The sequence below is a fragment of the Lepus europaeus genome, chromosome 10 (assembly GCF_033115175.1).
Source record: "Lepus europaeus isolate LE1 chromosome 10, mLepTim1.pri, whole genome shotgun sequence".
NCBI classification, from domain to species: Eukaryota; Metazoa; Chordata; class Mammalia; order Lagomorpha; family Leporidae; genus Lepus; species Lepus europaeus.
The window spans coordinates 48,805,358-48,828,954 of NC_084836.1; the positions used below are offsets into that span (position 1 = coordinate 48,805,358).

Genomic DNA, 23,597 nt, shown 5'->3' on the forward strand with positions numbered 1-23,597 from the left:
AATGGAAAACAACAAGTACAATTGTCCATTAAAATGAAAATAATTAATGAAACATCACCTACTTGTACTATAGATATGACACAGTTTAAAAATGTATGAAGTAGGCTTATACACTTTGCTATGGAAAGAATGCCAGATGAAAAATGATGGTAGGCTGGCGCCGCGGCACACTAGGCTAATCCTCCACCTGCAGCACTGGCACCCCAGGTTCTAGTCCTGGTCGGGGTGCCAGATTCTGTCCCGGTTGCTCTTCTTCCAGGCCAGCTCTCTGCTGTGGCCAGGGAGTGCAGTGGAGGATGGCCCAAGTCCTTGGGCCCTGCACCGGCATGGGAAACCAGGAGAAGCATCTGGATCCTGGCTTTGGATCAGCATGGCACACCGATCGCAGCGGCCATTGAGGGGTGAACCAATGGAAAAGGAAAACCTTTCTCTCTGTCTCTCTCACTGTCCACTCTGCCTGTCTAAATAAATAAATGAGTATTAAAAAAAAGAAAAATGATGGTAAAGGAGCAAACTGTATTAGGGTCCCAGAGAAAGACACATGTCAATACAATGCAAGAAATTGGTAGAGATTAGATATTTTTTCACAATAGACATTGTTGTTGGAATTTTGCTAAACTGAAAAAACAGAAAGTGTCACTATCAAAGAATGATGTGGAAGGACTGAGAGAGATTATAGGAGGGGGGAGTTTTATTAAATCAAAGTTGAATTTGATTGAGTTTGATGGGGATGGGGATAAATAAAAATTTGCAAGCCTTGTCCTTCACTCTTTTATGCCTTTGACTCTTGTTCAATTAAAAAAATTGTAGCGCGGGAGAGCGGCAAGATGGCGGAATCGGAAGGGAGCACACTATTAGTCCGGGGGAGAGACAGGTTAATAAAAGTGGAGATACTGCAGGGTCAAGGAAGAGTAGGGGAAGAAACAGCAGAGGAAACTCTTCTGGAACTAGTGATTCACAGTGGACCTGCGTGGAGAGCGTGGGAGCCCAAGTTCGGGAAACCAGCGGCAGACTCAACACACCAGCGCTGGACGCGAGGTGAGCCGAACCTCAATAGCCCAAGACACCAGTGGGCAAGCGGAAAGAGGAGACTAGAGAGAACGAAGCTTGAAACTCCGTGGGGAAAAGTTCACCAGGCTAACTAACTAGAAGAGAGAGAGGGAAAAAAAAAAGTGACCAATACGGACACGAGTTTCTCTCTCTCCGCTCAACCCTCAAAGGCGAGCAAGACAAAGAGCAGGCGCCATTTTGGACATACGTCATAAGCAGGGCGACCTCAGGTCTGCACCAGCCCTGAGCCTAGCAGAAAAACCTGACTCTGGGGGAAGGGGTGAAATAACAGGAGATTAGCATCTAACTTGGCAACCCACTGGGAGAATGCAGGAGAATTGGAGCCCACATTGAGGGCAGCACAGATTCCCTGTGTGGTCCTTGGGAAAGAGCTTCCAATCTCTGGCTCCTGTGGGTATATTATTTGCCTGCTAACTACCTCCAATTATGTTCAGCTGTGCGGAATTACTTCACTTTTGAATCAAAAAAAGAAAGAAAGAAAGAGAGAGTTACCACACCTAACCTGGGAGTGTCATCTTTGACACACCCTCAACCCTGAGAAACCAAACACAGCTCTCAGTCGATACTCATCTCAAGCCTCTAAGGCTCCATCGAAAGCAGACAGTCCACTTAATATAGAGCCATAGTGTAATAAGAAAAAACACCACAGTGAAGAAACCAAATATCTCAAACATGCCAAACAACAAACGCAAAAACTGAGGTAACAAGAACAAGGAAGACACTATGACGCCCCCAAATGAAAAAGACACCCCAATTCAAGATTATGAAGATGATGAGATTGAAGAAATGCAAGAAGCAGATCTCAAAAAATAGATAAGAACATTAAGAAGTTCTCAAAAACAAATTCTTGATCTACAGAAATCCTTAATGGACAAGATAGAAAATCTCTCTCGTGAAAATGAAATATTAAGGAGGAATCAAAATGAAATGAAACAACTAGTAGAACAAGAAAATGTGATAGTGACGAGAAATCATAATGAAATGAAGAATTCAATAGATTAAAAGAAAAACACATTAGAGAGCCTTAAAAACAGAATGGGTGAAGCAGAAGAGAGAATATCAGACTTAGAAGACAGAGAACAGGAAAGGAAACAGGCAAACCAAAGAAAAGAAGAAATTAGAAATCTAAAAAATATTGTCGGGAATCTACAGGATACTATTAAAAAACCCAACATTCGGGTTCTAGGAGTTCCTGAAGGCATGGAGAGGGAGAAAGGATTAGAAGGCATTTTCAGTGAGATACTAGCAGAAAATTTCCCAGGTTTGAAGAAGCACAGAGGCATCTTAGTACAGGAAGCTTATAGAACCCCTAATAAACATGACCAAAAGAGATCCTCACCATGACATGTTGTAATCAAACTCACCACAGTGAAACATACAGAAAAGATCCTAAAATGTGCAAGAGAGAAACGTCAGATTACTCTCAGAGGATCTCCAATTAGACTCACAGCAGACTTCTCATCAGAAACCCTACAAGCTAGAAGGGAATGGCGAGACATAGCCCAGGTACTAAGAGAGAAAAACTGCCAGCCCAGAATATTATATCCTGCAAAGCTCTCATTTGTGAATGAAGGTGAAATTAAGACTTTTCATAGCAAACAGAAACTGAAAGAATTTGTTGCCACTCATCCTGCCCTGCAAAAGATGCTTAAAGATGTGTTACACACAGAAACACAGAAACATGGTCACCAATATGAAAGAAGGTAAAGGAAGGAAACCTCACAGCAAAAGATCACAGGAAGCTCAATTTCTCTTTGACATAGAATTAAACTCTGATGCTCTGTTAAAGCAATGTGTTAAAGTAATCTATTATGTTCTCTTGATGTCTGTTAAATTCTAATTGTTCAAAAACAGCTGAATTTTTATTCAAAGCTATGGGTTATTTAAATATGTGCTTATTTTCAAAGATTTGAATAATCACCTTGTAACAATGAACAAATTTGGTCTATGTTATGTCATGATTTTAAGGAATCTTATTTCAACCAGATATTCTGGATTTTGAGCCTTCTTGGCATTCTTGACAGGCATTCAAAAAACCAAAGTTTCAAACAATCTGGTCTCTAAAATTTCCAGTAAATCCTGGACTTTGTTTTTTCCAGTTTGGGCCCAACTGAAAAAATCGAAGGACCTATGTCTCTCATCTTATAGAGACACCAACTAATCAGGCTATTTGGATTATATTAGAAGTACTGTCAAGATGTGATGTGGTACCAGACTTTAAGTTTCTATAAGGGAAAATGCTATTAATACAAATGTTTGAGAATTAAAAAGTCTAATGATCTTGTGTTACTAGACATGATAGTTATCTTAATGAGAAAGCCCCAGAGGCCTAAAGGGTTAAATACTTGTAAAATCCTACAGGTGCTTTCAAAAATACTGTGAAGTAAGCAAGTGCCTCTTGTTGGTTGAGGAGTTTATAATTTTAAACATGGCGACTTAAAGTCTTTTGTCATCCATAGTTATATATAATGTGCTGCTCATAAAACTAAAGCATTGTTGGTTCTGTGTTTAGCTGTCCTCCTATAGGTTCCTATGGACTTTTTCCAGCCACCTCTATTGTATTCAGTACTTTGGGATGGCTCTGTAAACAGATGAAGCCAATAATGTATTAACAGTACCAACTGAGAGAAAGTATGGTTAGCTGAGGTTACTAAAAACAAAAAGCAATTCAAATCAATTGGCAATCTACAAAAAGAGTTAAAGATTTTAAAAGCTATTATTAAAATTGCTATATTGGTCTATTATGCTATGTTATATGTGTGTACATATTGTATGTCCACATGGGGAAATTTTATTAAGAGTTTTATTTTAAATGGCTTATAGATAAGATTGTCCATAAATTTAAGCTGCTAAAATCAATCAAAGATACATTTTAATTTGTGGGACCTGAATCTGTGTATCATATGTTTTAAACTTGTTGGTAGAAAGAAACTAAAAACATTTTATATGGTTGTGCTTAAGTTTACTGGTTAAACAAACTACACCATGTTAGATATTTAAGAGGTGTTTCCAAATACATGATTCTTAAAATTTCTAGAAGGCATTGGACCTTCTGGTAAATGTTTTCTTAAGTTGTTATCTAATGGTTGAAACGGTTTGCTAAGTATTCATGTAATATTGCTATTGTCAGCAAGCGATCTAGGACTTGCTCCCTCATTTCTCTATTCTAAGCCCAACTTGTTCTTTCATTTCTCTATTCTCTTCAAGGTAGGTAACTAATTCTATTATGAAGGAATCTGTAGGACGCACAATTTAATCTTTAGACGTTATAAAAGAGATGGCTAACATTTTTCTGTAATAGCATAGCCAAAATAAGAACTTAAATAATACTAAAATAGCTAGATTTACTTTGCCATCAGCGAAGTATACAGTAAGTAGAAAAAACCTCCCTTTCAGACCAAAGGGAAAGAAAGTTTTTAAGTGAGAATATAATTTTCCTCATGGGCATTGTCTACCTTAGAAAAACTACTACAGAACATGCCTGTGACTATAGACTTGTAGTTCAGGCCACCGAAGACTAGAAATGGGACTTGGGCACTCCCTTGACTTGCATCCTCTGGTCTGCTTTAACACAAACCAGGAGGAAAAGAAAGCTAGGCATCAGAAGCAATGGGTGGCAGGCCTATTAATGGCTGATCTGTACAGTGATCTGCCCTCAAGGAGACCCAACAGGCCAGTCCACTGCAGTGGCTTTCAATGTGGTAAGCCTGGGCTTCAGCAGAAGTCAGCTTGTGAAGAGCCCTGGCAGCTCTGCCAAGAGTTGGATCACTGGAAATGGACCTGCCCTGGAGTCGAAGGATGCCCAGGTCAGAGCCACAGATCTTATTGGCTCTAAGCTGAAAAGCCCTTCACTCAGCCCAGCTTCCAAAGTGACCACTGCAGCTGAGGGGACAGCCAAGTAGGGTCAGCAACATTGCAGGCAGAACTGTAAATTTCTTGTTAGAGATGCCCCCTGCCTTTACCTGGCCAGCTCTCCTCCCAGGCCAGCCAAGTAATGAAAGTCAACAGAGTGCCTTCCCCTAGGAGGTTCACACCTCCCTTAGGATATACCCCATGTGAAGAGATAGATAGGTCTGGGCCTCTTAACTTACAAGGCCTAAAGCCCACCAGATTATTATCAAGCCCCTTCTATCAGGTTCTATTTGCCTCTCAGTCAGAAAAATTACTTGTAGCTTAGACAGCACCTTTCTTAGATCCTCTAATAATGACTCTGTCCTTTGTTCTAGACCCTGTCTAGCGCACTTGGGCCTCATTCCTTTGTAATCATAACCTCTACTCTACCACCAATGGCTCTACTCCCAACATGTGTGTACTGATGGTCCTCTTCCCCGCTTAATGCTGTATAATTGTTCAAACCTGGTAAATGCCACCCTTAGGATCATTGGTTACTATCCTCACTCTGTCTTTTATGACCTTGTCTAAATATGATCAGAGTCGGCAAACTTGGAAGGCTTCCATAGCCTTGGCAACTCATGACGACAGCCTAGGGTGGTTACTGGCGCCATAAACTAGAGTGTCAATTTGTTGGGTCAACAACAGGAGCCACTGTGCAGTTGCTCCTCATGTGGGATCTCTATCCTTAATGTGCTGTACATTTTGATTTAATGCTATAACTAGTACTCAAACAGTATGTTTCACTTTGTGTTTCTATGTGGGTGCAAACTGTTGAAATCTTTATACTAAATTGTTCTTCTGTATATAAAGAGAATTGAAAATGAATCTTGATGCAAATGGAAGGGGAGAGGGAGCGGGAGAGGGGAGGGTTGCAGGTGGGAGGGAAGTTATGGGAGGGGGAAGCAATTGTAATCCATAAGCTGTACACTGGAAAGTTATATTCATTAAATAAAAGTTTAAAAAAAAATAAAATAAAAAATTTAAAAAAATAAATAAAATTTAAAAAATTAAAAAATTTTAGCGCAATATTAATTATATAACAGTTATGGGATATAGTCATATAGTTAAAATAACAATGGATAAATAAGGATAGCTCATGTCTATAAAGTATCTACAAATATGTGTCGGGCACCAACGCAAATGCTTTCCATTAATTTTTCTATTCACAGGAACTCTATGAGATATGTGCTAGATGCCATTGGGAGAACATTAAATTTATCATCTCATTTAAAGTTCACAGCCAGTCTATAAGATCAGTATTCTTACATCCATTTCACAAATAAAATAGAGTTCTGAGCCAATTACCCTAGTTTGTAGCAGAATTGAGTTAGCTGATCCCAGCATCTATAGTCTTAGGCCCTGCACCAAGAAAATCCATATATCTGCTAAGCCCAAGCAAACTTCTTTCCTCACCCACATTTGAAGAATACTGACTGTCTTACCAGCTTTAAACCTGATTCAGGATGAGGAAGAAGGGAGTTAGTCCATAAAATAAGAGCCATTTTTAATTTTTGTATGTTTGCCTCCAAAATATAGTGCAATGTAATGTGGTGTTCAGAAAAAGTCCATCATTATATATGTTCTCTTTTATTTCATTGTATATACAATAATCACATTAAAAATAATGGATACTAAAGTAATCCTGACCCCCAAAAAGCTAATTAACATTAGTTTGCAGTTGTCTCATTTTCCCTGGATTGAAAGAGACAATTCTAAATGATGGACTATGGTTAGCTAGTCACTTTAACTGTTTTTTAAAAAACAAACCACATCTCAACCTGTTGAAGTGAAAGGGACACTACGAGAAACAGTGACTTGATCAGTCCTTGTCCTGACTGTTGATGTACAATTTAATACTTTATCCCTTTTAGTATTTTTTTGTTGTTGTAGTTAATACTATTGGTTGAACTCTGTAATTAACACACATTTATTCTTAGGTGTTGAAATGTAACTGAAAAGTGATCCCTGTTAAATGTTAAATATTAAGAGTGGGAATAAGAGAGGAAGGAGATGTACAATTTGGGACATGCTCAATTGGACTTGCCCCAAATGGTGGAGTTAGAAATGTGCCAGGGGATTCCAATACAATCCCATCAAGATTACATGTACAAATGCCATCTCACTAGTCCAAGTGATCAATTTCAGTTCACAATTGATCACATTGATAGGTCTAAGAGTCAAAGGGATCACACAAACAAGACTAGTGTCTGTGAATGCTAACAGAATAAAAAAGGGAGAGAATGATCCAACATGGGAAGTGGGATACACAGCAGACTCATAGAATGGCAGATGTCCTAAACAGCACTCTGGCCTCAGAATTAGCCCTTAAGGCACTCGCTGAAGAGCCCATGAGAGTATTTTAGGCATAGAAGGCCAAGACACTCTGGCAAAAAAAATAAATAAATAAAGAGTACCTAAATGAAAGATCTCTGCAAGTGAGATCCCAGTAGAAAGAACAAGCCATCAAAGGAGGTACCTTTCTCTGAAGGGAGGAGAGAACTTCCACTTTGACTATGACCTTGTCTAAATAAAATCAAAGTCAGCGAACTCAAGAGGCTTCCATAGCCTTGGAAACTCATGACTAGAGCCTAGGGAGATTACTGATGCCATAAACAAGAGTGTCAAATTGTTAAGTCAACAACAGGAGTCACTGTGTACTTACTCCTTATGTGGGATCTCTGTCCTTAATTTGTTGTCCATTGTGAATTAATGCTACAACTAGTACTCAAACAGTATTTTACACTTTATGTTCTGTGTGGGTGCAAACTGATGAAATCTTTACTTAATATATACTAAATCAATCTTCTGTATATAAAAATAATTGAAAATGAATCTTGATGTGAATGGAAGGGGAGAGGGAGCAGGAGATGGGAGGGGTGTAGGTGGGAGGGAAGTTATGGGGGAGAAAAAGCCATTGTAATCCATAAACTGTACTTTGGAAAATTATATTTACTAAATAAATGTTTAAAAAAATAAAAAAACCACATCTCAAAAAAAGAGAGAGAAAAGTTATATCTTCAAAAATTGACTTTGGGGGCTGGATTGTGGTGCACTGGGTTAAACTGCCACTTGTTCTGCCAGCATCCCTTGTTGGAGTATTTATTTTGATCCTTGCTGCTCCCCTTCCAATCCAGCTCCCTGCTAACATACCTGGGAAAGCAATGGAAGATGGTCCAAGTACTTGGATCCCTACCACTCATGTGGGAAACCTGGGTAGAGTTCTGGGCTCCTGGCTTTGGCCTGGAGCTATCCCTCACTGTTGCAGCCACTTGGGGAGTGAACCATTGGATGAAAGATCTCTCCTCTCTCACTGTCCCTCTCTCTCTCTCCCCCCCCTTTTACTCTGTCACTCCCTTTTTCAAGTAAATATTTTCTAAAACAATTAACTGTGGTCACTCAATGACAACACTTTAAATATGGGTAGAGGCTTCCATTCTGAAGCATTAGTAAAGTTAACATCAAATTCTTTCCAGATTTAAAGGAGGCCTTTAGTATTGCATAGCTCTCTTACTCTTGAGCATCTCCCCTTGCTTTTCTGGGATGTTCCATTCAAATCATCACATCTGCACAATCACAATATACCAAGGAAGAAGAAGTTTTGCAAAAATTTGAGACAGACTCTATTTTCCTATAGTAGGGACTGCAAACCTCTCACATGTGATAAGTAGCTAGTGAAACTGGATTAGCTCTGTAGCCAGCCTGCTTTTCAGGTAGTTACCTTGATAGAAACCAGACCATGATAAAATTTACTTGGCTCTTAAAAGAAAGAAAAATACCACTCTGAGAATGAGGCCAGAATCCCAGGAGGAACATAGACCCTACCTGAATGGAACTTGGCTGCCTTTGCTTGTCATTCCACCCAGAGCACGGTGCTTCATGCACACCCTTGGAGTAGGAATGGGCCCAGCTCCCGCAGCAGCCGGAGGAGCTCTTTCCCTTTTACTGAAAGCACTTCTCTGGCCTCTGGGACCACACATTCCTGAGCCTCCTACCTCCCCTGATTCTCCCCCTGTTGACCACTTCCCTGTAAGAGCCCCAGGGGCCATTTCAGCTTGCACCTGAGAGGATGTCAGGTGCGAAGTGGCTAAGGAGCAGAAAGAGGGCAAGAATATATGGGCTGAAGGTGCATTACCTCCATTCTGAGTTCACTGCACCTACTCTAAAAACTGGAACATTGCATGAGAGGCCAGAAACCCAAACGAAGGTGATAAAAACAGATATGGGGTAAAGCGCAACTCCAGCTCTGATCTTTCATGATCCAAGGACAAACTCCACTAGGCAAGCTGATTTTCAAAATGGGACAACAGCTGGACTCTGGACTGCAAAACACCCATTTGGAATTCTTTCCAGCCACCTTCTTCCAGAACTGCCTCCCCCTCCACAAACACACACACAGGTGAGAGTCTCTGCAGCTATTTCAAAAACACCTCACCCTCCCACGCTGGCCACAGTCAACTGGACTGGAAATGAACAGCCGACCCACACTACATCAATCAGATTCTTTCCCAAGAATTTGGAATTTGGCTTCAGAGGCCACAAGTCTCTGTCTAAAACTATGATACATAAATTCAGGAGTTATATTCTACCATGTACATGGTAAATAGAAGAACCCCCCACCTGCAGAAAAAAGAGAAGAGCAAAGGAGAGTCACAGAAAGTAAAGAAAAAAAAAAACATGTAGAGAAGGCAGAGGTGAAGGCAGGAAGAAAATTCTGGAATCTTTCTAGTTACCAATTCTAGACACTTCGGAAGCTCATCACTTCCCAGCTCTTGGGTCCCATGAGTCATATATAACAAAGTTCTCCTTCATTTGCCAAGTAAACCCAAATTATACAAATAGTAGAAAATTAAAAGTCAACAAAATAAATGTTTAGTGATGAAAAATAAAGCTAGGACTGGACTGATCTTTAATTATAAAACCTACAGAAATGGGGTGGGCTGCCGCCTGTCAGTTCTCTCCACACGTAACCTAATTTCTCATGCAAAGGCAAGCCACAAGGGTTATTGCTCTGTGTAGGCTGGTGGTTAGAATTAGCACTCCTTTCAACCGTCGTTTAATTTACAACAAAAACTACAAGGAGGCAAGAATAAAGCTCAAAGTGAAACTGAATCCAGCTACTGCTCCCTTTCCCATATTAAAATATTTTTCTAAAAATGAATTCCCCAGAGAAGAGGACATCACAAAGGAAACAGATGGTTATTTTAAGGCATGTAGGAGACACTCCATATTGCCTTTCCCTTAGTTCTTCCTTTAACGGGAAGGATTTAAGCAGTGATGGTTATTCCTCACATACATTTCAGCAGTCCTGTTTATGCAAATGCAAATGATAGACAGATAATTGCACTATTGCACTACAAAACAAGCAGCTGAATGTGGAACGAGACCCAGAAATGGAAACCTTGTCAGTTAGTGTTAGTGAATCATCACATGAAACAAATTGTTCACTTTTTGCTCAGTCCATTAGCTGCAAGGATGAAAGGAACTGCTCTCCCAACACATCACATTCCAATTTCCCATTTTCACTTAGCACTTTCCTTTCCTGATTGCCAAATAATATACATTTATATTCTGGACTTAATTTGTTCCTTCTGACCAGGACATTATTTTCATCAGAGACAACTCTAAGCAATTGTACTCTGAAACAGAGACTTAGGCAGGCAGCACCTCTGACACACAGGGGAGTGGTTACACCTTCCTCTCAGCAGATGGTCCGGCAACTGGAACATAATTACCCAGCAACCACTCTGCCCTCTATTTTCAATTTTTCTGCTATGGACAGCTGTGGAATGGCTCAGAATCAACTTACTACAACTCAATGAAATGTATATATACCTAATATATATTTATTAATAATTCTCATTCTGCATAAAACTAAAATGAAGCTCAGAAAGCATCAATAAGTCTTTAGCAATCATCCAGATAACTAATATGCAGCAAATTCAGAATTTGTACCTGTTCCTCACTACTCTACTCTGAGAGTGCTTATTTAAAGGTGCCCAATCCTAATAAAACCAGATCCCCCTATAAGCTATAGTGAAAAACTAGGACAGCAAAAGTCTTATCCAGTTATCTCAGCTGCCTCTCAGCTAAAGTTGAATGTGCTTTGATATTCTTTTTCCACGGAACAAATCGGCAACCCACAGATTGAATCTCAAGTTATCATCTAGAACCCAATTAAACCCTTCTGCTGAGCACTTCTGCTGGTCAGATCTCACTGGAGGAAGTCATACCATCCTGAAAATATTAGAAGAGAATAAATAGGTCAGACTTGCCCTTTTCCACAGGACAGCCTAAGCCAAAAGGGCTTAAATAGCACTTCTCCAGGACGTTGTGATTCCCAGAACCTAGAGGAAAAGTGCAATGATGCAAATCTAATATTTCCTGCCCCTCTCCTCATGTTTTTATAATGGATGTCAGCTCTAGTTTGATGCCACTGAGAGCAGGAGGAAAATGAGAGCGAGGGACCAGGGGACATTTATTAGCTCAAGGACCTGGGGAGTCCAAAGGTACATCTAGCTACAGCCACAGCTAAATTCATGAGCTTGACAATGTCATTAACAGATTTTTGTGTGTGTCTTTTATTCTTGGCCCTGCATTCTCTATACAGTGGCCTGCGTTAAGTTCCAGATATACATTCCACCACCTTACGACCAGAGAAGAAAGCAGCACATCTCCTTTGCAATAGCTCCAGCAAAGTCCAAGGTTTGACCTTATTTACCCTAACTTAGGGCATGGCCCATGCCTGAACCAAACATTGTGGACAGGAGTTTATAGTATCTCATTGACCAACCCTAGGTCATAAGCACCCCATTAGAGCTGAGAGATGAGATCAGCTCCACCCAAAGCAGAGACTCAGGGACAGAGATGAGATTCACAAAGGGGAAAATGGGATGCAGTTACTCGACAGAGAGTATGGATGCTGTATCAGTGTAAGCAGAAGACAACCACTTTAGAGACCTGTGTCCAACATGGAAAAGATAGTCTCCACACAGGCAAGGAGTTTATAGGAGTAACGGGGATTTTCCCCTTGTGTTCCCAGGCAGAAGTTTAAGAGGTGCCTCAGTCTGGCAATTAGCTGTCAGCTGATCACCAATTCAAATGTCCTGGAGTGGGCCGTGCTGATGATCTGTACTTGCAGTAATCATTTGGCTGGGTGAACCAAATTATACTTTCCAATGCCACTTCAAATCAGGATTGCTACGTCTGCACTCATTTTCAGCAGTAAGTATTACCATGCAAGTTATTTTCTTTGATATTGACTATACGTGGGCAAGGGAGGAATTTAGGCTTCTTTTAAGTTCTGCCCAACAGAAAAGACCAAAAAGTTTTAGAGATTTGTGAGGGACTAATTAGGATCCATTCCGATTTAATGGCTCGGCTTTCACACTGAAACGGATAGGGGAACATGTTCTGCCCTTGTGAGGCAGAGATTTTTCTTCCAAGTAGCTATCTGATTTGGAAACCTCATTCTTTCATAATGCCACGTGCAGTGATCAATCAGATGTAATGATCAAAAGAAAGTTTGCCTCAATCAATCCCGATAAACAAATAACTGCTATAGTGGCAAACCTAATGTGCTCTTCACTTCAAATTCACTTGCCAATAATTGGCCTCATTAACGTCTGTGAAGTTAGCTGTTCACTAAAATTGGGCAAGCTGCACATTAGATGTGTTCAGTGGTTTGCAAACCTTTGGGAATAATAGACCTACTGATTCAGCATCTTGCTGGTGCCATGTAAATGAACAAACTAAACAGTGAGGACACTGCAATGGAAGTAGAGGAGTACAGGGAGACCAATTAATCCCTATCACCTTCCTATAATTAATATTATCTTTTCCAACCTATAAAATGAAGGCCAGCTTTTCATCTGTTTTAAAAAGATTTTATTTTGACAGAAACTGAACTTGATTTCTTTGTGCTATCTAGCTTTCAAATTACCCTGCCCACATCTGTCAGATGTTTTTGTTGTTCAATTATAAAAACTGTATCCAGACTGGATTATGAGAATGCTGTTTGCAGGCACCATAACCACAGATGCCCTTGGGTTGAACATCAGGCTCACTGCAATCTTCCCAAAGAAGGAAATATACTTCCAGCTGCTGCACCAGACCCATTCTTCTTGGAGTGAGAAGAAATCACAGCAAGTGAACCTTTTCTGGGATATCTGAAATATGCATTTGGGGATAGGAGAGGCAGTAAACAGAAGGGAAGCAGACTTAACCAGTTCACTTACATTTGATGGCCTATTCCTGAAGACATGGCCAGAGTGGACAGCAAACACATGATCTAGTTTGCCTTTAGGTAAGGGGGTTTCTTTGTCCTGAATTATCTTATCTGTCAGCACCATCAACATTCACCAATAATGCCCCATTTTCTACTTCATTTTTATTTCTGCCATCAATATCTATGAGTCACATGAAAAAGCAGTGGGATTTGTTTTCCAGTCTAGCTTTTTCTGTTCCAACCAGAGAAATTTTAATGTGATGTTGTGTCAAAGGAAGCTTTAAGTATGTATGAAAGACAGGATATCATCTGAAAACCTCTTCCAGTCAAGTGAGAAACAATCCAGGTACCACTTGTTCCAATTTCTCCCAGTTTCTTACCTGATGGCTCTCATGCACACACTGAACTTTGTAACTTATTTAGTTATGATGGTGTTGAATGAGTTCCACCATGATCTGACAAGATACCAACTTGCAGTGCCCCAATATTGCAGTGTCCTTCTGACTGGTTTCACTGCTTCTACTCTTCTTCCCCTCCCCCAACCCCTGGCCCCATTGCATTCCATTTCCACACAGCTGCCTGAGTAAGCTCTTGAAAAATATAAATCAGATCTGGATACTGTCTTCTTTCCAGTCCTCCAATGAGGACTACTTGTAGACTGCATCTGATCTCTTTTGGGACCCTATAGTATCTCATTCTTGCCTCCTACATTGTCCCTGCATCATTCCATTCCAGCCCACTGGCAATCTGTCTTCCATAAACGCATCAACCTCACTGTTGCCTGACACCCTTTGGTCTTGCTATTCCCTCTTTCAAGAACATTCTTTCCAAGGCTCTCTTTCCTGGCTACTTCTCAGCCTAAGTTGGCCAAATACCATCTGCTCAGAAAGGCCCTTCCAGGTCACCTGACTCTCTCTCCTAATAGTCTTCATCAATCACCCTGATAATTTTCTCCATCAAATTTGCCACAATTTCAAACCATATGGGGTTTGTTTTTTGCCTCCATCTCCTGAGTGCAATATTAGAGCAAAGTAGGCATAAGTGTCTCCTGTCTTATTCAGCACCACATCTCGGTATCTAGAGCAATGCCTGCTATGTTCTAAGAGACTGCATAAATGGTTTGAGGCCCCAAGCCACATTATAAAGAATCACCATTTCATGTTCCCAAACTGATTTGTTTTGAACATATGCAAATCTAATATTAGAAGAAGCAGTATCCCTTGACTCTTCCCAGAATATGGCAATCTGTGTAAGACATATTTTCCAAAATAAGAGAATGTCTTTAGAAACTGAGGAAAAAATTCAGACATACTGGAGAACTCTGGGCTACTTTCTTGTTCATTGTAAGTAAGACAGCTTCATGAGAATAAGCATCTGCACTGGATTCTTTAGAAGCTGAAAATTAGATCAAATGAATTGGAGGACAACTACATCTTGGGTTAATGTTTTCCTCCTGGAATGAAGAAAATGAGATGATGTGAGCCATGACTCCATTTGAAAATGAAACTCTGTATTTCTATTTGCTTCTACAGTAAAGCACTCTGTTTTTCATTTTAGACTTTTTGTGTTGGTAAATGTTGCAATACTTTACATTCATTAGGCTCGGGCCCATTTACTATGTACAAGCAAGACAAGCAGATATATCATACCATAAAGCATCATTCCTAAACTACAGTAAATAAATGATACTAAACCAGAAACCAAAGTCTCACAACCTTTACAATGTGAAAAACAAACTAACAAAAATCCTTGTGTCAAAGTTCCCTACCCTCAATTTATAAACAGCCTATCATGCTCTTATGGTGTCAAATAAACTGATCATTCAAGAAACACTGGAGACTTGACCCTAACCTATAACAGATAAAAATGTTTCAAGTATAAAACTACACTATTCACATTTAGCTATCTTTTACAAAGTGTGTGGTCTTGCTAGGAACTTAGTGTTGTTTTCTGATTAGTTGATTACAGAACTTAGCAGCAAAGCCAAAATAAAGTTATGATTCACTGAGATGACAGAGAACAAATGCCTTTAAATTTATAATTGCCCTTGGATCTATTTAATTTAGCTTCAAGTCAAGAGGCGTAATTGAGACAAATGGTTACACTGAGCAGGTATCAGATATGGAAAGGGGCTGGCTGTGATTATCCTATCACACTATTTCTATCTGAGAACTTTTTCTGCCAACACTTTTCCTATGATGGCTGTTAAATTTTATAGGATTTTTCCCACCATTAGCTGTAATGGCATTTGCATGTTAAATGCTCACAACAAATGAAAACCATGATTTCATTGTTTCACAGGGTGAAAACCATGGTTACTGCTATTCCAAATGGAGAACAAATCTAAAAAGAATCAAGTAATTCCTCCTCCTTCTATGATACCTATATAAGCTCTGTGGGAAAGCCCATTTACTTTGCAGCTCTTCTATTTTTGACACAAAACAGATTCTGCACTAAAGATTTCATTACACATCAAGCAAAAGACACCCCAAATACTATTTTAAGGGGCTTTGTTTACAATTAAATATCATTCTCTCTCAAGTACTCTTAACTAAGAAAATCCTCTTTCAGAGGAAAAACATTTATGGCTGTTTATGGTCGCTTTGCTTTTCTTAAGGAAAAAATATAACAGAACTCTTAAGACTTCCAAATTATAGAAACAACACAAAAGGCAGATATTAAGTTTCTTAGCCAGTTTTTTCTCCTCTGAGAAAACTCAGCATCTACTCTGAAAAAATCAACATATATTGTCCTGGGTTATTATTCTAGATTAATAATTATAAGTAAATGGATAGTGAGTATTACTTACATCTAGCAAAGCAAGATCTAAGAAACTATGTATTTATGGATCTATAAAACAATTAAAATATACAACTGCTCTTGCTTATATTCCCACTAAACTACAGTCACTCTACATTTTATTTTTTGAATTCTTTATTTAGTGGAGTATTAAGCCTTAAACTATTATGTAAATTAAAAATACGTTATCTCAAAAGTTAAGAAAGAGAAAGGAAGGAAGAAAGGAAGGAAGGGAAGGAGGGAGGGAGGGAGGGAGGGAGGGAGATGGAGATAAGGAGGATGGAAGTATCATTATATTCTTATTATATTCTTAGAATTATATCTAGGAATTACATTGAATCTCTGCTTTTTTGTATTAACATCACATTAACATGAGAATTGATGGTAAGATACACACACACACACACATACACACACAACTTCTTGTTCACTCTGTTGACTGTTAATTTGGTTCAGTGTGCTTATCATTTTTCCCCACCAGTGTTTTTTCAAGGCACTATTCCCTTCACTGAGATTAGTGTTTACATTTCATGATTCTCACTTTCTGTCCACCAAATCCCTTCTCGAAAGCTGCATTGTCTGGAGAATGCTTCAGAAATGAAAAATCCTCAATAGTTGAGACAACCAAAATTCAAATCTCTGAATTTTCACTGGAATTTGGCTTCTCTGTGAAATGTACTCTAACTCTTTTTCATGTTCCTACTGAAAACATTGAGTCCAAAGATACCTGACATAGTGGACCCTCTATGAGAGTATGAATCATTTTGAAACCACATGTAATTTCTATTAAAAGGACATCCTTGGAAATTGGTCACGTAAATATTTTAGGATTGCTAACTTAAAAGTCATTTTGTCATCTTTTTCCTCTCTGCTTTTTCTTGTCCTCTCCTTCCTCCGTCCAATGCTCTATACTCTCAAAAGCAGAATCAGGAGAACAGCTGTTGTGTTAGGTGAGGCAGTCCAAAGATGACATTCATTCACTCATTCAGCAGGTTACTTGTCCATTTAATAACCTAATCTTATTTCTTACCACAAAAGCCATCAGAAACGTGTGATCTGTCACTAGTGTTTGCCTGAAGTTACCCAAACTTTAGAAAGTGGGCAACCTCCCTTAGTTCTGGCCTGCTTTGGAACAGAGAGGGGAAACACATATGTACCATTGGCAACCCTTGACTGAGATACAAATCCTATGAAATGATAAACATTATATTGATAGGCACTAATTTCTGTTATCCAATTACACATAAATACACACACACACACATATAAATATATATCATGTAGAACTTCTTGGCAACCCAAAAGGAAAACATGATGGACTGAGAATGTTGGTGCACAAGTATGCAACTGTGGGAAAATCACTTAATTTCTTTGTGATCCAATTGCCATACCTTTGAGATCAAAGATGTGCTTTTTAGCCTTATGATTTAACTGTCCTCTGACCAGAGAAACATTAAACACTTGAAATAATAATTGACTTTATTTCAGCTTAAAATTCAGAGTCCCAGTATTTATTCTCCAATGTTTAGTCCTTCTAACATTCTCTCTGGAAGCATTATCTTTCAAAATGCTTAAAGAAGCCTGCCAAAATTCAGTTTTTACAAGGTCAATGCAACCTACACATCCCATTCGTAAAAACTTCTGTTTTCTTGTATCGTATAAATACTGAACCTAAAAGTCATTCCAACTATAGTGTTACCACGATGGTTTTTGAAGCAGAATGCTGAGTCTTCTGTAAATGTGAAGGAAGGTTTCCTACAAGTCTGCGTTTATCTCAAATAATGCTGTGAAAACACTAATACTATTAAAAATAGAAACAGCTTCATTGCTATTTCCATTTTATCTAATGAATACAGAGGAAAGGCTCAGATCCAAGAAAGAAAAGGTCATAAGCTAGAATCATAAGAGGACCATTTGTTACAGGTTTGAAAGAGTTGCAGTTTGGTTAAGGGCACTATGCAAGAATATCACATCCATTTAAGACATTGAAACATTTACAAACTTTCATACAATGAGTGGTTATCTGTGGTGGGGTTCCTTGTGGTGTTCACACACTAACACAGTAAATTTCAAGTGGTATAGGTATACAGAATTGCATGCTTACTAGTCGAGCCATGACACAGAACACTATTGGTGTAATATGACGTTCACTGAATTTGCTGCTAAGCTCCAAAAAGATCATGCGGGCAACAACAGTGGTATGAGACATCAAATCCCCAGATATTGGTTCATTTTGTTTAAGGCATCACACACTGTGTTCAAATCACTGCGGAGGTCCTGCACCACATTTTCAATACTTCTGGTGTCTTTCAGAATTTCAATACTCTGTGTGTAGGGATTGAAGTACACTGAGAAGGGACGGGTAATTGACTTTGCAAAGTCCCTGCAGAATAAACAGAAATAGAAGGATATTTGATCAACCCCCATTGGCACAAGAGATAGATAAAGGAGGGAACAGAGCCGGAAAAATAAAAGGCCATTTTCTATAGATGGACGAAAAAGCAAGTTTACCTCATCTTTTCTTTGGCTTCTTCAAAACTTTCTGAAACAAAGTAGGCTTCCTGGAAGGTGGTGATAAGGCATTCCTGTAAGCAAGTCGTCTTTGGGTCAAAGGCTTTCACACACGCCTTGTCAGAGAGAGCGTGCTGCAAAACACACCACAAAACCTGTTAGACTCCATAATGAAACTTCCAAAGTGCCATGACATCACGTTGCCACAACACAGTTGATAGCTCCGTAATTCTACAGAATTGCTCAATTTCTAATTTGCCACGAGATACAGAACTCTCCTGTGTGCAGTGTTAATTGGGTGTTAGGAGGGGTGTCTTTGTTTATTTGTTTTGCTTTATTAAGTCTCTTAGGTTCTGGGGAGGGAGGGGGATGAGATTTGGGTATTATTGTTTTATTTATTATCGGCCATTTTCATACCAAAGGACAGTTCAGAACTGTACCCCAACAGAAATGGGATTTGCAATCTATGTTATGAATAGAAGCAGGGACAGCATAAATATGCTTCTAAATTTATTGCTCTAAGCAATGTACTGAAATTTCACTTAAATGGCAGAAGCAATAATTACCTGCGTGGAGAGGTAATTGGGGCTCTCACTGAACTATTTGTGGAGTCATTGCAAGACATTTTGAGGCCAGGTGCTGTGTAGCAACAAGTTTAGAGTAGGTCTGGATATTTGAGGATACCTGCAAAGCATTCATTTACCTTCCACCAAGTATAGCAAAGCAGTATACAGCAGATAAATATTGCCAGGTTGGGGGGAGAGAAAGGAGCTAATATTAATAGCTAGAGCTATGCCAGGAGCAGGCAATAGAGAAACAGAAAAGCTGGTGTAATTACTCTTGGAACCATCATTAGCTCCGTTCAGCTCCCTACATGGCTGGCACTAAGAACAGCAAGAAATAATGAATGACTGTGTTCTCAGGATAAAGTCAGTGATGTTAAATGTCAGTGGTCATTTCCTGCCACGTGCCACCTGGCTATTTATAGGCCCAGGTTAATGGTCCTAACATGTAGTATACATAAGAATCGTTGAGGAGGTTATGAAAATGCAGACACCCAGGCCTTGATTTTATTTGGTAACTCTGGAAGGAATCCACAAATCTGTATTTTATAGGCATCTAAAGTAGTTTTTTACATAAGTGCTTGTAATCTATATTTTGGGAAATATTCCTCCAGATTCAATCTTTTTCTTAATTTAAGGGATAAATTAGAAGGAAGAGAGAAAAGGGGGGGGGGGGAGTTACAGAAACTGCCTTGAACTAAGAGTGAGAAAACCAAGGCTCTAATCCAGATGTTGCCGCCATCTAACTGTGAACCTTTGGTAAATCACATAACCTCCTAGTATTTCCAATACACAAACTGTACATGGGAGCTACGTGCCTCTGAAGCCACATTCAATGGCAGCATCCAGCACTTTTCTGTCTTCTCAATCTCTCAATGGCTGAGGTTCCTGGAAAAAGTCTGAAAACCATTTTTTTATTCAACCTTCTTGGTGCATTCCCCCAACAATTTCAAAATGCATAGAAAGATGTACAGTCCTCCATGGAGAAGACCCTGGTGGCCTAACTTTGAAAATACAATTGAGAACCAAAGGACTGACATCTAAGGAAGGGGCAGGTGGCCCTACCCTGCATGTGAGAGGCTTTGCCACAAAGTCCCTTTGTCCAGATCAATGTGCATATACATCACAGAACAAATGCAGCAGGTTTCTCAGAGTTCATTCATTTTTTTAATTTTTTTATATTTTTTGCCCCACAGAACAACTTCATTATCAGCAGAAGGTTACTATACCTGCAAATGCATCCGCACCAGATTCAACACAGGACAGTGAACATCAGAGGACTTGGGTTCCACATGACCAATAATTCTGTCCACATTTTAAAAACAGCTTCACAGTTTCAAGAAACAAAACATCCTGTTATGAGATCTGTTGCTTCTATGCAACAAATTGGCTTCCTACTGGCTGGCTAGGGTTTTCAAAGTGAGAAGCTGCTTCCTTCGCAGCCATATACTCTGGGTAGCTTAACCAGAGTACGTGGCTTTCATTGCCCACTCATCCATCAGCACAGATGGGAGGAAGACAGTGGCTGACCCAGCGTCCTTGATGTTCTACTCTCTCACCCCTACATTCAGGGACATGGACAGAGTGGCAGCAGAATATATTATAAGAACATTTAAGTCATGGCTCCCCTGGGACATCCCTGAGCCAAACACTTTTCACCAGGTCAAGGACAAGCACAGGAAAGAAATAAGACTTAAAAGCTTGGGTCTCCAAGGCTTCTATAGAACATCAGCAACCTTAACAGTCACTCTACGGAGGCTGCCTCCAGAGTGTGTGTAACAGCTTTAGAAAAAACTGTCCTGTGGCAATTCCAGTGTGTATCCAGATGACCTCTTCAGTTATTTTATCAGGTAAAGGGGATTAAAATTGATCAGCATAAGTTCCAGAGGGCAGGGTGCTCTACTCTAGACTTCATGAAAAGTCAGTGTATTCACAACATACAATGTTGGGCAAAGATCATTAGCCAATACAGACCATATTTGCCTAACAGAATATTCAATGAAAAAACTGAAAGTTGATTGTTGAAATAGCAAAAATGCATTACAGAGGCTGGTGTTGTGCAGAGAGTTAAGCACAGCATCCCATGTCAGAATACCAAATGCGAATGTCAGCTACTTGCTCATGCATCCTAGGAGACAGCAGACGATGGTCCAAGGATTTTTGGGTCCCTGCTACCCAAATGGAGTTCATGCACCCATGTCGCCTATGATTCCAAACTCCACTATCCAGTGGAGAAGCCCCACCTAGTTTTTCTTTCAACTTTGATCCATGTTTTGCTCAAAGCCACCTGTTTAGGAGAGCAGAAGGGATTCCTTCTGTATACACTGACCCAAACGATCTGACCTCCCAAGGGAGCTCTGGAGCGAATCCTTCCTGAAGCGTTAACTATCTGATACCCTGAAGTCTGAAAGAATTAACCGCCCTTCCAGCAGAGAAGAGCTTTGCAATGGTGACAGAATCTGACTGACAGTCTTCTACTGGCAATCCTCTTTAAAGGGGCAGGAATGCTGAAGAGCCACCTTCTCTTACAGGAACTCTCTCTAAAAGAGGACTGTTTTGGATTTCCCCATCCTGCAAAAGACAAGAGCACAAGACAGGGAATCCGGAGACTTGGGTGTCAAATGTAGCTGTCCTGGAGGCTGGATGCATAACATCATTAGAATGAAACCACCCCAGGGCGGGCTGCAGTTTCCTCTTTCACAAACGGAAAGATTAATCTACATGAATTCTAGGGCTCTCCTAGGAATATAATTTTAATAGGACCTGCAAATACACAGCACTCACATCACCAACCACTACTCTACTCCTCTACCTCAACCACTATGAATTGTTTTTTAAAGATTTATCTATTTTATTTGAAAGTCAGAGTCACACAGAGAGGAGAGGCAGAGAGACAGAGAGAGGTCTTCCAAACACTGCTTCACTCCCTAATTGGCTGCAATGGCTGGAGCTGTGCCGATCTGAAGCCAGGAGCTTCTTCCGGGTCTCCCACGTGGGTGCAGGGGCCCAAGGACTTGGGCCATCGTCTACTGCTTTCCCAGGCCACAGCAGAGAGCTGGATTGGAAGTAGAGCACCCAAGTCTCGAACCGGCGCCCATATGGAATGCCGGCACTTCAGGCCAGGGTGTTAACCCGCTGCACCACAGTGCCGGCCTCATGAATTGTTTTTTGAAGATTTATTTATGTATTTGAAAGATAGAATAATGGAGAGAGAGGGAGAGACAGAGAGAGAGAAGAGATCTTACATTTGCTAATTCACTCCCCAAATGGTTGCAATGACTTGGACTAGATCAGGCCTAAACTAGCAGCCTGATCCTCCATTTGTGTCTCCCATGTGGATACAGGGGCCCAAATACTTGAGTCATCTTCTGCAGCTTTCCTAGGCACATTAGCATAGAACTAGGTCAGAAGTGGAGCAGCTGGGACACAAACTACCGCCTATACAGGATCCTGACATTGCAGTTGGGGGCCTAACCCACTGTACTACATCACCAGTCCCAACCACTATGAGTTGACCACAGCAGCCTTTCCCATGGGGCCTGGGCCTCCCTACCTCTCCCCACACAAATGGCCAAATTCAAGCAACTGGACTTAGTATTAGTACATAAGGTAAAATTCCTTTGTCATTCCTGTCTTTTGAATATAAAAATCTCTTCTGAGCATTAAAAAATTCTCAGAACCCAATTGTTAATAGAAAATGTTCTGAGGGGACTAACAGTGACGGTATTTAAGATAAAGAATTGAGGTTCAAATCTGGCTGTAGCCATTCCTAATGACATGACCTTGGGCAAGATACTTCACTTTTATGAACCCATCCCAGTATTGATCTGGAAAATGGGAACATTAATAGAATATATCATGAAAGGTTTGGGTCAAAATTAAATGCGCACAGGGCTGGCACTGTGGCTCAGCTCATTAAAGCCACAGCCTGCAATGCCAGCATCCCCTGTGGGCTCCAATTCAAGTCTTAGCTGCTCCACTTCCAATCCAGCTCCCTGCTAATAAGCCTGCGAAAGCAGCAGAGAATGACCTGAGTCCTAGGGCCCTTGCATCCATGTCGGAGACCTGGAAGAAGCTCCTGGCTCCAAGCCTTGGCCTGGCCCAGCCAGGTCGTTGTGACCATTTGGAGAGTGATATCTTTGGAGATCTGATCTCTCCTCTGTGTGTGTATGTGTGTGTGTGTGTGTGCGTGTTTCCTCTGTAACTCTGCCTTTCAAATAAATAAATAAATCTTTAAAAAATTAAATGCATGCAAAGTGCTTGGTATGAGAAACTCTCAGTATATCTAGATATCATCTCTAATTCAGAGACACCTCTCTTTGCAATGACATAGTTATCTCAACTATTCTTGATGTAAACCCTGTGATCTTCACTCTCTATATTAGGACTGGTTGAAGTTGGAAAAAAAAAAAAAAACCCTCAAGTGTGAAGTCAGGTTTCTGAGTACTTTGGGCCCTAGATGCTAAATAAGAATTTGCAGACACTCCCACATTCACACCACCATCATGTCTTCCCATGTCTGAATAATGACCAAT

The 23,597-nt window shown here is 40.1% G+C and overlaps 1 protein-coding gene across 4 annotated transcripts in view; it reads right to left on the reverse strand.

The window, feature by feature from the left end:
* Window positions 1-17,477: 17,477 nt before the first annotated feature.
* Window positions 17,478-23,597, reverse strand: part of TPH2 (tryptophan hydroxylase 2) — a 120,966-nt gene continuing 114,846 nt past the window's right edge. For all 4 annotated transcript variants that reach the window (XM_062203216.1, XM_062203213.1, XM_062203214.1 and 1 more), the window contains 2 exons: window positions 18,500-18,633; window positions 17,478-18,371 (listed from right to left, as the gene is read on the reverse strand). In XM_062203216.1, coding sequence (XP_062059200.1) covers window positions 18,197-18,371; window positions 18,500-18,633 — 309 coding nt within the window. In that variant the 3' untranslated portion in view covers window positions 17,478-18,196. The remainder of the gene's footprint in view (window positions 18,372-18,499; window positions 18,634-23,597) is intronic.